The 12,815-nt window shown below is 47.3% G+C and overlaps 1 protein-coding gene across 1 annotated transcript in view; it reads right to left on the bottom strand.

The window, feature by feature from the left end:
• LOC122941929 (zinc finger protein 605-like) overlaps nt 1-12,392 on the bottom strand; it is a 54,369-nt gene extending 41,977 nt beyond the window's left edge. The window contains exons 1-2 of the mRNA XM_044299427.1: nt 12,368-12,392; nt 12,162-12,285 (exon numbers count right to left, since the gene is read on the bottom strand). Coding sequence (XP_044155362.1) covers nt 12,162-12,285; nt 12,368-12,391 — 148 coding nt within the window. The 5' untranslated portion in view covers nt 12,392. The remainder of the gene's footprint in view (nt 1-12,161; nt 12,286-12,367) is intronic.
• Between the last annotated feature and the right edge of the window lie 423 nt (nt 12,393-12,815).

The following is a 12,815-nucleotide window of genomic DNA, read 5'->3' as shown; positions in this document are numbered from 1 at the left end:
TCTGGTAAAAGTGTTTAGCGGCCTATTTTACTTTAAAAATAAAAATATATACGCACTTCACTGGTGCATTTATTTCTGGTTAAAGCGTTTAGTGGCCTATTTCAGTACAAAAAGATAAATATATTCTCAGTTTACTTTTGCAGTTATGTGTGTTGAAAGCGTTTAGTGGCCTATTTCAGTACAGAAAGAAAAATATATACGCACTTCAGTGGTGCATTTCTTTCTGGTAAAAGCGTTTAGTGGCCTATTTCAGTACAAAAAGAAAAATATATACGCAATTCACTGGTGCATTTCTTTCTGGTAAAAGAGTTTAGTGGCCTATTTCAGTACAGAAAAATATATATGCGCACTTCACTGGTGCAGTTATTTGTGGCAAAAGCTATTAGTGGCCTATTTCAGTACAGAAAGAAAAAAATATACGCACTTTACTGGTGCAGTTATTTCTGGTAAAAGCATTTGCTGGCCTATTTCAGTACAAAAAGAAAAATATATTCTCAGTTCATTTCTTCAGTTATATGTGTTATGTCTCGGTGCGGTTCACCGTGACGTCTGTTGCCGTGTAGGCTGGCTGCACGTCCCCTTGCGTACTGGCTGCGTGGTTTCTGTGGAGGCTAGTTTATAGGGGCTGCGTGCTGGCTGCAGTGTCTAGTGTGTACTCTTCCCGTGTACGTGTGTACCCCTTTGACTGTATCTGCATTTCTGTTCCTGTATTCTTCTTCTGTGTTCCTTGTTGCCATGGGCAAAGCTTTGTACTGCAGGCTTCTGAGGTTTCTGTTCTCCCTGATCTGGAAGGGTTAATCTTACTGTGTTGTTTCTAGTGTTGATCGCGAATATTCTAATCGAGAATTTTTATTGCGAATATTGCCACTTTTTCATCAGTACCCATGATCCCTCACTGCTTCTTGCTTGTGTGCCAATGAGAAGGCTGCAATATCTTTGATTTTAGGAGTAGTGTTGATCGTGAATTTTACGATTGACAATTTTTGCAATCAAGAAAATAATGACTGGAGATCACAAATTCTCGAATATATGACGAATATTCACCCAAATATTCGTGAAACATCGCAAATTCGAATATTTCCCCTGCCGCTCATCACTAGTTGTTTCCAGGGGTGTGTCCTCCCAGGTGCATTCATTTGGCAACCTTATCTTCCTGTGAGCTGGTTGCTGGGGGGTCAGTGTTTGTGCTTTTGTCTGTAGGTCAGTTTTTTGCTCGGTTATGCCTGTACTCCGTCTATGTGTTACTTGTTGGGTGTTGTCCCCTTGCTGCTGATCCTAGGGGTAATTCTGTCCGCACCTTGGTGTGGTTTCACCTGATTCTGCATTTATGTCGTTTGTCATGTTTTCTGTTACCCGTTCAGTATGTGTAAGCCTAGCAGTGCTTAACTGCATCTGATTCTGTTCTGTTCCGTGTCCTGTCTGGCAGTTGCTTCTGATGTTTTGTTCATGTCAGTCTTGCAGTACTTCCGGAAGGGGTGTCTCTGGTTTCCCCGGAGGCGGAATTCCCGTGTTTGTGTATGCACTTTCGCCTTCCGTGTGCAGCTCTGCCTGGAGCCAGTTGCTCCCTTTGCTTGCAGTGCAGGTAACTGCTTCCATCTCTGCTCTACCTGTTGCTGGTATGTCTATGCCTGTCTGTCTGTGGACTCTAGTACTATTGGTATCTTTGTTGGTATCTCCTGGTCTGTCTGGACCAGCTGCCACTGACTCTGTTTATGCTCTGGAGTAGCCCCAGGCAACTACCTTGGCCAAAGTCTATCCTCACCATCTGAAGCTCTAGTGAATACCAGGTGTTGCTTAATCACGCCCCTCCAGAGTATTGCCAGTCAGTGGCGCAGTGGGTTCACACCCTTTGTTCGTTGTTTGTACTTTGAGTGCCCCTGTTTCTGTCATGAGCTTGTTCTCCTTAATAAAATTCTGTTGTTCCATTTTCTGTTTCGGTGTTCCTGCTCGCCTGAAGTCTCAGGGGTCCTTCGCGGTATCCCCTGCACGTGACATGTTCAAAGCATTTAGTGGCCTATTTCAGTACAGAAAGAAAAATATATATGCACTTCACTGGTGCAGTTATTTGTGTTGAAAGCATTTAGTGGCCTATTTTAGTACAGAAAGAAAAATAATTTCGTCACTTTTAGAGCTCCCGGTGTCATCTAGCGGTCGTGTCTTGACCAGCAACCCAGCGGTTCTTGATTTTGGTAACTCGGTCATCCACTTCATCCCAAGTGACATCAGACACCACCATCCAATATTCGTTGGGTTCAACAGACACAACCCTTATTTGGCATGGCCAGGGAGCAGGCCCTGTGCCCTCACCTGTCCTCAACCTGCCTCTGTCCTTTGCTGTTCCCTCAGCCAAAGAAGTATTGTATGCTGTGGGCTCAGATTCATTATACAGCGAGGACGAGCTACTAAAGCACAGTCAGTAGCTACTGCCCAGCCAAGATCTGGAGGAGACCTCCGCTGCTTCCTCTGCTAGGCAGGCAAGTAATGATGAGGAGAGTGGCGTAGGAGGTGTTGTTGTGAGCACTCCTGACCCAGAGACCATTGAGGAGGACATCAGTGACGTACAGACAGTACTGGAAGATGATAAAGCCGATCGCACTTGGGAGCCGAGTGCAGTAGGGGCTTCATCATCATCAGGAGAAGAGGGTGGTAGCTTGCCTGTTAGCCAGCGGCGGAGCCAGCAAGTCAATAGTGTGGCTGGGAGTCAGCAGTAGGGAGGCTGGGAGCAAAACAATACCGGGGTAGACCACCTGCTTCGCAGCATCCTACCTGCCTGGTAAGTAGTGGTGCAGGGGTTCACAGAGGCAGTAGCAGTCAGTCAGTGCGGACTGTTGGGAGGAAAATCACCTACTCTGCGGTGTGGCAGTTTTTTGTTAATGCCGCCAGAGGGGGTGAACGTGGCCATATGAAGAATATGTGGGCAGAAGGTGAAGCATGGCCAGGGTGCCAATGTTGGCACTACGGCTCTGCATCAACATATGAAGCATCACCATACAGTGGCCTGGGAGAACCGTGGCTCCGATGTGGTGGGCCAGCCTGCCACAGCAACCGCTGCATTACCCAGTGGCACACACCCGGTTTCAGACAGTCAAGGCTCCACCACCTCAGCCAAAGGGAGCTGTCTCTCATTCCCATCTTCTGCTGGTCCAGATGCTCCTGCTCCTCCTCCTCCTCGTCAGTCATTCTGTCAGCAGTCCTTGAGCCTGTCAGTGTCTGCCAAAGGGCACGGCAGCGCCGACGTGTGGAGCTGTGACTATGGTTAGGGACAATGCATGTCCTTTACGGCCCACTGGGTGAATGTGGTTCCTACACAGCCACACCAGCAACTTGGCTAGATCAACCCGCTTCTGCCTCCACATTGTCACGCTGTTGGTCCTGCGACAATGACCGCCTCTGCCTACTCATCCTCCACCATGTCCTCAGCCTCCACTGCAGGGACAAGTCACAGTGTCCGTCCAGCATACCACATGTGCAGGGCACGGCGGTATCACGCTGTTCTGCACCTCGTTTCCCTGGGCAAACTGAGTCACACAGGGGAGGAACTGCGCCATGTCCTTCGTCAAGAAATTGAATCCTGGCTTTCTCCCCGACAACTCAAAATCGGAACCATGGTGACCTATAACAGAAAGAACATTGTGTTGGCGCTGCGTCAAGGAGGGCGGAGCCATGCACCCTGCATGGCACATGTGTTTAATCTGGTTGTCAAGCGGTTCCTGAACCGGACCAGAGGAGCTACAGGGCAATAAGTAAGACGAGACAGATGACCCAAACACACCGTGGCAGTATGAGGTGGAGATGGAGGCAGGGAGTCCCTCCGAGTCACTTGCACAAATGGCCTGATGCATGCCCACTTGCTTGCGTAGTGATGGCTGAATTGTCACCATTCGGCAAAGAGATGACTTCTGGCTCTCCACCTTGTTAGACCCTCACTACCGGTCCAGAATGGGGAGTTTTTTTATTTACACCTACTGAGAGGGAGGATAAACTGAACTACTATAGAGACATCCTATGTAGTCAGTTGGCCGCTGCCTATCTGCGCCATCGTCCATCCTCTCGCAGGTCTGACTGGGGGGGGGCCCTCTGCACTCAAGTTCTACTGCCATGGCTGCTGGGGAGGGGTGGGGTGGGGTGGCAGGAGCAGTACCAGCTCCATCAGCAGCAGCCTGAGTCTACAGTCACTGATGAGTAGCTTTCTTCACCTGCATAGTGAAGAAACTCAGCAGCAGCAGGTAGACCTGGAGTAGGTGGTGATGGCATACTTGGACAGCACCCTGACAACCCACATTGAAGATCCGCTGGACTACTGGATTTGTGGCCACAAGTAGCAGAGTTTGCCCTGGAAAAGCTGTCCTGCCTGGCCAGACTAGATCATCCATAGTGCCACACCAACACTTTGACAAAAGAGACCGGTTTCTTCTGGCTACCTGCCTCAGCTACTAACCGCCTGATGCCATACATCTGATGCCAAGTGCTCCTTCTTTCACCCACCTTTGTCAGCGGGTACTGGTATTGCCACCCACCGCCCCACTCTGTCACCTGGTCACTTTGTGGTCTCCTGATGCAGCTGCTGCTGCCATCTCAACACTATGTCACCTTGCCACTCTGTGGTATCCTGATGCTGCTGCCAACTCCACACTATGTCACCTTGCCACTCTGTGGTCTCCTGATGCTGCTGCTGCCATCTCCACACTATGTCACCTTGCCACTCTGTTGTACCCTGCTGCCATCGCCACTCTATATCACTCTGCCACTCTGTGGTATCCTGCTGCTGCCATCCTCACACTATGTCACCTTGCCACTGTGTGGTATCCTGATGCTGTTGCTGCTACTGCCATCTCCACACTATTTCACCTTGCCACTCTGTGGTATCCTCCTGCTGCTGCCGCCATCTCCACGCTATGTCACCTTGCCACTCTGTAGTATCCTGCTGCTGCTGTCGCCACCTCCACACTTTATCATTGGACCATTCTGTGGTCTCCTCCTGATGCTGCTCCTGCCTCCACCACCTCCACACTCTGTCATTGTGCCACTCGGTGGCCTCTTCATGCTGCTGCCACCCAGTGCAGTTTCTAGGTAAAATTTCTCTCAGGGCAAGTCTCAAAAAAACTCCCCCCCCCCCCCTCACAACTGCTCGATGAAATAAGTGTCTCCCCATTGTAAAAAATGTGGAACCACATTGCACGGACGGTCACAGTGACACACCCAGTGACCCACTGTCCCATAGACTCAGGCTCTCACTCACAGCAGGCTTCTTTCTCAGCACTGCTCCGGGCGGGCGGTAACAGGCAGGTAGTGCGGGCAGCGGTGCTCACCTCACTCACTGTACGTCACGCAGTGAGTGAGGTACAGTGAGTGAGCGCCGCCCGCACTGCCTGCCTGTGGGGGGACATTATTTTTAATAAGGATCACTATGGACATTATTTAGAATGGAGGCTGCTGTGGATGTCATTATAACTATATAATGTCTGATAGGCCTAGTCCTGAGTTATATTACCCTGCCCTGTATAATAATGTACCCTGATACCCCTTAGTTATATTACTCCAGCGGGGTAATATAACTAAGGGGTATCAGGGATGGGTACATTATTATACAGGGCATGGGCAGGGTAATATAACTCAGCTCAGGACTAGGCCTATCAGACATTATACAGTTATAATGAGTAATGACACCAACAGCAGCCTCCATTCTAAATAATGTCCATAGTGATCCTTATTAAACTTAATGTCCCCCACAGTGACATTTTCATGTCTCCCACAGTGGCCCCCCATTGTAATTAATGCCCCCCCCCCATTGTAATTAATTCCCTCCATTGGGCGGGTGGTAACAGGCAGGCAGTGCGGCGCTCACTCACTCACTGTATGTCACGCGCCTGCGCCGCCTAGTGGGAGGAGCAGGCGCGTGACGTCAGTAAGTGCCGCCCGCACTGTCTGAAGAGTGAGAGGACTCGGCACTCCGGCGCAGGTCAGGCGAGATGTCAGAGGGAGGGAGCCAGGGCGCACGGCCGAGAAACGACAAGAGGGCGCCCCTGCCGGCGCCCCCCTTCTGACAGTGCCCCGGGCGGCCGCCCGTCGCGCCCGCCCCTAGAAACGGCCCTTCTGCCACCTCTAGAATCTGTTGTTGTCGTGCCAGTCTGTGGCCTTCTCATGCTGCTGCCACCTCTACAATCTCTCATCGTCGTGCCGCTCTGTGGCCTCCTCCACAATCTCTCATCGTTGTGCTACTCTGTGACCTCCTCATGCTGCTGGCACCTCCACAATTTCTCGTCGTCAAGCTACTCTGTGCCTCCTCATGCTGCTGACACCTCTACAATCTCTCGTCGTCGTGCTACTCTGGCCTCCTCATGCTGCTGACATCTCCACAATCTTTCATTGTCGTGCCACTCTGTGGTATCCTCCTGATGCTGCCACCTCCACAAGCTCTTGTCATTGTGCTACTCTGGCCTTCTCATGCTCCTGACACCTCCACACTTTGTCTTCGTGCCTGTCTGTGGCCTCCTCATGCTGCTGACACATCCACAATCTTTCATTGTCATGCCACTCTGCCGCCACCTCCAGACTCTGTCATTGGGCCACTCTGTGGTCTCCTTATGCTGCTTCCACCTCACTACTATGTCATAGATTTACTCTGTGGACTTCTTATGCTGTTCCCACCCTCCCCACTTCATGACCGGGCTACTATTTTGCCTTTCGGCCTGGCTGACATAATTTATTTGACCTTTCTTCTGATCTGTCTGAAGGAAGGAAAAATGAGACGCACAAGGCCTGTATGGTCCCATCAGAATTGGCTTATGATTTGGTAGCCAAAAGCAGGAGTGGGTACAAAACACAGAAGACATGCAAATATTCCATTCACGTGTCATCTCTGTTTTAGATCCACTCCTGTTTCTTTTTTGGCATTAGCAATACTGATTGATTATTGAGCAAATGCTGACCGAGCGAAGGCGTATGCTCCACAGACAGGATCAGTTTTTGGGGGGTTATTGTTCTGATGGATCAGAGGAAGGGCAAATTAATCAGTGATGTCAACACATAGATACTGAGGGAAACCGATCACACAACTTCCGAAAATCCAGTAGAGTGCCATCAACTTCTTTATCTCCAATTTTCTTTGTGTTTATGCTCTTTTGTAGGAAAAGGAAGAGAGAGGTGATGGGGAAGGGGGGTGACCATATAGGTGCAACTTTGCAAAGAGTATCCCATACCTGAAGGGTCACCCTGGTGATAGCATTCAGTGAAGAAAGCAGTCGTCTATCAGTTTGAATGAGCAAAGGACCTTGGGTGAGTGGAAAGCCCAAGACTACTTTCTCTATGGGAACATATAGTTTAGGTGCTATTCCACCATCCTAGCCAGGTGAACTACCTGGTAGAGAACCTCTATGTCAGCAAGCCCTATGCCCCAGGCCCCTTTAGGTTTCGTCAGAGTTTTATAGGCTATTCTATGGCTGGTTTTCCACCAAGGGAACTGGAAAAAACGCCTACGGGTAGTCGTGAAAAAGGACCGGGGGAGATAGATAGGTAATGTTTGAAATAGATAGAGGAATTTCGGGTTGACCATCATTGTGAGGAGGTTAGCTCGACCAATCCACGAGAAATTTTCCAACTATCTATGGTCCTTGAAACCTGGGACTGTAGTGGAGCATAGTTGAGTGAATGCCAGTTCCCAGGGATGGCCGAGATGGAGAGACCCAGATATTTGATAGAGATGTGGGACCACAGAAAGGGAGATCTAGCAGAAGCTTTAGCGACTGTCCGCCCAGGGCAAGAGATGTTTAGCACAGATGATTTTGTAGGATTTATCTTAAAATTGGAGAGGTTTTGGAATGTGGAGAAAATGCCATGTAGTATCGGGAAAGAAACCTCGGGATTCGTTCTGAGAATTTGAAGATTGTCTGCATAAGCTTCTGTAAGGTGCACTTGGTTTCTTACCGTTATACCTAAGATGTCTGGGTGTTGCCTAATGTGTTGGATGAGAGTCTCTATTGTGAGGACGAAAAGTAAAGGAGACAGAGGGAAACGGGTCATCCATTCTGGATGCGGGTCAGTAAGACCATGCTCTCCCCCTCGCCAACCCAACACACCAAAAAAAAAAAAAAAAAAATCACACAACCACAAGAAAGAAAGAAAAAAGTTTCTCTCTGGTTTGGGGAGAGAATCATTTAGAACAAGATGGTGTTATCCAGGGATAGAGCCTCTTTTGGTTTAGGCTGAAAATCAGAGAGAGGATAGTCAGTCGTCATTAGAGACCGCAGATCTCTTTCTTGAAGTGAGCCCCCTCACGATCTGCCACAGCGAGATCTCGGGAAGCCAGGGAAGGTTCAAGACAGCTGAGAATTGGAGCCAAGAGGGAATAGTGGAGGCATCCAGCTGCAGATCAAAACAGATGGGAGGAAGATCTTCCAGGTAGCGGATAACCTTCAGCGATTCATTGAAGGTGAAGGAGAGGCCAAACAGAAAAAGGGCCACTGATAGGGGATTTTCTTCCTTCTTAGGATTTCCGTAACGGCTTGAGACATTTGCGCTGGTTAAGGGTCATAGGGGTAAGTCCTGATAGAACGATATAGGAGATCCATTGCATGTATTTTCTGAATCTCTAGCTGCCTTTAAAATAAGTTTGCGATGTTGGAAGTTTAAAATCCTTCAAATGATATCCCTGGGAGGGTCTCCCTCCCTCAGTTTCTGGTGAAGTGATTTATGGGCTCTTTCAAGAAACAATTGAGGGGCCTCTTCGTCTGGAAGCAATGATCTTTGGATGTCATAAACAGTGTCCATTAGAGAGGAGGGTGGGATAGTTTCAGGGATGCAGCTGATCTGTAAATTGTTCCGTCTATTCCTGTTTTCCTGATCCTCCAGGTGAAAGAGGAGGGCATTGAGATGGGAGTGACATGAGTGAAGAGCGCCTGTTGTGACTTTCCCAAAAGTGACTATAGATGCCTAGTTCGCTTCTATTTGTTCTACTCTAAGACCAATATGACGGGATTCGTGTTTGATGTCCGAGAGATCGTTCTTAAGCGGTTTAAGGGCTGCTTCAATTATTCGCTCCATCGCGGATTGAGAGATTGATAGGATCTTGTCTGCCTCCTGAAGTCCCTCTGTTGGGTTCTTCTGGGGTGAGATTATCTAGGTGATCATTCCCAGGTGGATGCGATGTCTTACCTTTAGAAGGTGCTGAGGAAGGGGCTTCCCCTCCCTTCTTCCAGAATTTCTCCATCTCAGACTTTTTTCTTGATAGGAGAGTGCTGGGGCTCCTGGGAGATGAAGACTAGTGCCAGCAAAATGGTAACAACCAGCGCCAGGAATATGGAGGTGCTGTGAGCTTTTTGACTTCTGCTGGAGGCTCCAGGTGCGGTGTGTTGGTAAGCGGGACCCGGCGCAAGGGTCTAGTGTGTGCTCCCCCAGGTTAAGCGGGCCGTCGGTATGCGGAGGCCACTGGTGCGATTAGAATGTGGCGATCTGCACAGGGCCTGCCACACAGAGCTCCCCCAAAGGTCACTGCATGGCTTGATGGTCCCAAGTCTTGGTAGAAAAGTTCATGGCACTGAAGCCCGAAACAGAGGCCAGGGACTTGTAGGCCAGACCAGGCCCCAATCCAAAGACCTGACCTGAAGGGCCCGGACAGACAAGAGAGGGGTCCCCACACAGATAACAAGGAGAACCCCCTATGTGGAGGAACCATATGAACTCTGTTGCAGGATGACCTACAGGCCACAGCTTCCAGAATAATTATGGGTTAGCAGCAGCACTAATGCAATAGCAGAGGAGTCAGTAAAGGAGCGAAGGACAAGATGGAAGCATGGCCAGGAACCAAGCCATGGTAAGGATCTAACATTGTAATCAATAGCGACACACAAGAATAGGAGCCAGGATAACAAAAGTACTTACCAATGCATGGCAGGACAATAACATGAGAATAAAAAGGTCCCTGTGGTGCAGGAACTAGAGCAACAGTGAGGAAGGCCTATGTCTGCTTAGCGACTGTACATGGCTGCATGACTGCACTTAGCCATAAATTAGGCACATCCTCCAGGAGTGCAGGGGATCAAGACCCACACAGCTCACACCGTCTTAAATCTCCCTTTGGGTCTCATTGACCGAAGAAACTGTGTAACATAAAAACTGTTTTTGTTACCCATGGCAACCAATTACAACATCGATTTTATTTCCAATTCTGCTCATGAAGAATGATAGTTTTTCTTTTAGATGGCCTTGATAAATCTTTCTTAATGATCTCTAATTTGGAAGGTGATATTTGTTCTTCATGCTTGCCGTGAAGATTGTTATGTGTTAATGATGATCTATTACCTAGGTTTCTTTCTACTAGAACCTAGTTACTACCAATCCTGACATTCATAGATTTGACCTTCCATCTTCCTCCTCCTATTTGTGTATATGTCTCCACATTCTGTATTCTGTTAGCACACAGGAACTTGATATAAGACTAATAGGAGCCGCTGGTTCATCAGTCTCAAAACTGCTCGTATACTTTTCCTGACAACAAACTATGAAGAAATAGGCACTCGGTGGAAAGCTCTGGAATCTGACCTGACATCCAGATTTTAAATCTGCAGAATGTCAAATTATGTAGAGGATATCTGCTGTGGATTTCACCTTGAAATGTTGGGGGTGAAATCCACAGTAAATCCTCAACATTTCCACACCAAATTCTACATGGTACGCTGCAGATTCTCCACTGCACACAGAACATGGATTTCACCCAATGCATTATAAAGAATCTAATTCATAGTGGACTGACCATAAATTGACAAGTTGTAGATTTTATATCCACACCTCATGTCAGTTTATGCTGTAGATTATTATTATGTGAGGATTTCCACACATTAAATAGCATTTTGGCTCAACGGGTAAATGTATAGCTGCTGAACAGATTATATTACATATGTAATTGAAGATTCTATACAAATTTAGTATTGACAATCTATACATACAAATAATGAGATGCTGTGTGTATTTGTGTACGTAGCAATGTATTTCAGTGGTTCTTTCCCCTTTAATTTCTTGTAATAGAGCTGGTAAGTAGTACCAGGTACCTGCCCGCTTCCTGAGGTGTGAAGTAACTGTACATGTGTACTGCACACTGAAGACCTTTAGGAGAGGCCGGGAAGGTATAAAAAAAAATAGCATGTAACAAAGAGGTTCGATCCATTAAATACATCATCAGGGTGAGATCTTTTTTGATACTACCACTTCACTTTGTATCATATGAGTATGGACATGGTGCCATGTTGTAAACTGGTTGATGGAGAGCTGGGTCATTTGTCACTCTGTATGTTATCTTTTGTTTTATCATAGTTTAGTAAACATTTTATGCACAAAAGCCTTGTTAAGCCTATTTATTCCTAGGTCTTAGAATTCACAGTAATACTGTCTATTACCTGGTGATGTAAGCAGCTCCAAAATTAAACAAATTGCAGCCAATAATGTGTGAAAATGCAACAACAAACACCAATTAAAGAGCACACATATTCAAAATATCAAATTTTATTATATACCATGATTACACTATAGACACAATAAAACCCATAAGGGACACATTATGCAGGAGAGAATATGCAACCAATGTGTGTCCCCCAATTACACTGAACTGGTAAGGACACAAAGGCAATAACATCAAATAGTAACAAACATTGACCGAATCCTACACCCACCCACAATAACACTCCATCTCAGAGAGCACAATGCCTAACTATGTAATAGAGACCAGTGCCTGCACCCCAAGAGGAAGCGACGGCGAAACGTACGTCAGGGTAGTGTGTCTCCTGATCACTGGTTGGTATCCCCACAGTTGTGTCCATACATGTGTATGTTATTAAGCTGCTCAGGAATAATATTGTGTTGGGGACTTGCTGTTAGCACTCCTGGCCGGGAGTGCAGGCACTGGTCTCTATTACACAATTAGGCATTGTGCCCTCTGAGATGGAGTGTTATTGATGGATGCTGGGTGGGTGTAGGATTCGGGCAGTGTTTGTTACTTAACCACGATGGTTATAATTTGATGTTATTGCCTTTGTGTCCTTACCAGTTCAGTGTAATTGGGGGACACACATTGGTTCAATATTCTCTCCTGCATAATCTGTCCCTTATGGGTTTTATTGTGTCTATAGTGTAATCATGGTATATAATAAAATGTGATATTTTGAATACGTTACCTGGTGTTGTAAGCAGCTCGTGATGCTCCATCATGACGTCCTTGTACAGATCTTTGTGTCCTTCCAAAAACTCCCACTCCTCCATGGAGAAATAGACAGTGACATCCTGACACCTTATAGGAACCTGACAACACAATGACACAGTCATCACCCAGATCCCTTCATAACATTACTGTTTAATTTCCCAGCATTCCCAGCTGTGTCACCTCTCCAGTCAGCAGCTCAATCATCTTGTTGGTGAGTTCCAGGATCTTCTCTGTATTGATTTCCTCATGTATCAGGGGGTGAGGTGGAGGCCCTGTGATTGGGCTCAGGGTTCTTCCCCATCCTTCAGACACAGGGGTCTGACAGCGCCCACTAGAGGTCTTCTTCACTACTGTGTAGTCCTGATTATGGAGAGACACAGTAATAAATATCACTCCATACATTTCCAGAGTCCCTCACCTCTCCAGTCATGTCCATCTGTTAGTAACATTGATAAGATGAGGTAATTTGACATCATCAGGATCTCTCACCTCTCCAGTAAGCCTGAAGAGTATCTCTAGGGTGAGATTTATTATACTCTCTGCCATCTTGTCCCTGTCCCTATCCATCCTTGATGCGTCAATCAGGAGAAGGATCTTATATAGAAGATATCCACTGTGCAGATCCTAT

Source organism: Bufo gargarizans, chromosome 6 (assembly GCF_014858855.1).
Source record: "Bufo gargarizans isolate SCDJY-AF-19 chromosome 6, ASM1485885v1, whole genome shotgun sequence".
NCBI lineage: Eukaryota > Metazoa > Chordata > Amphibia > Anura > Bufonidae > Bufo > Bufo gargarizans.
Note: the sequence above shows the minus strand (reverse complement) of the source record. Positions and strands in the feature narration are given on the sequence as shown.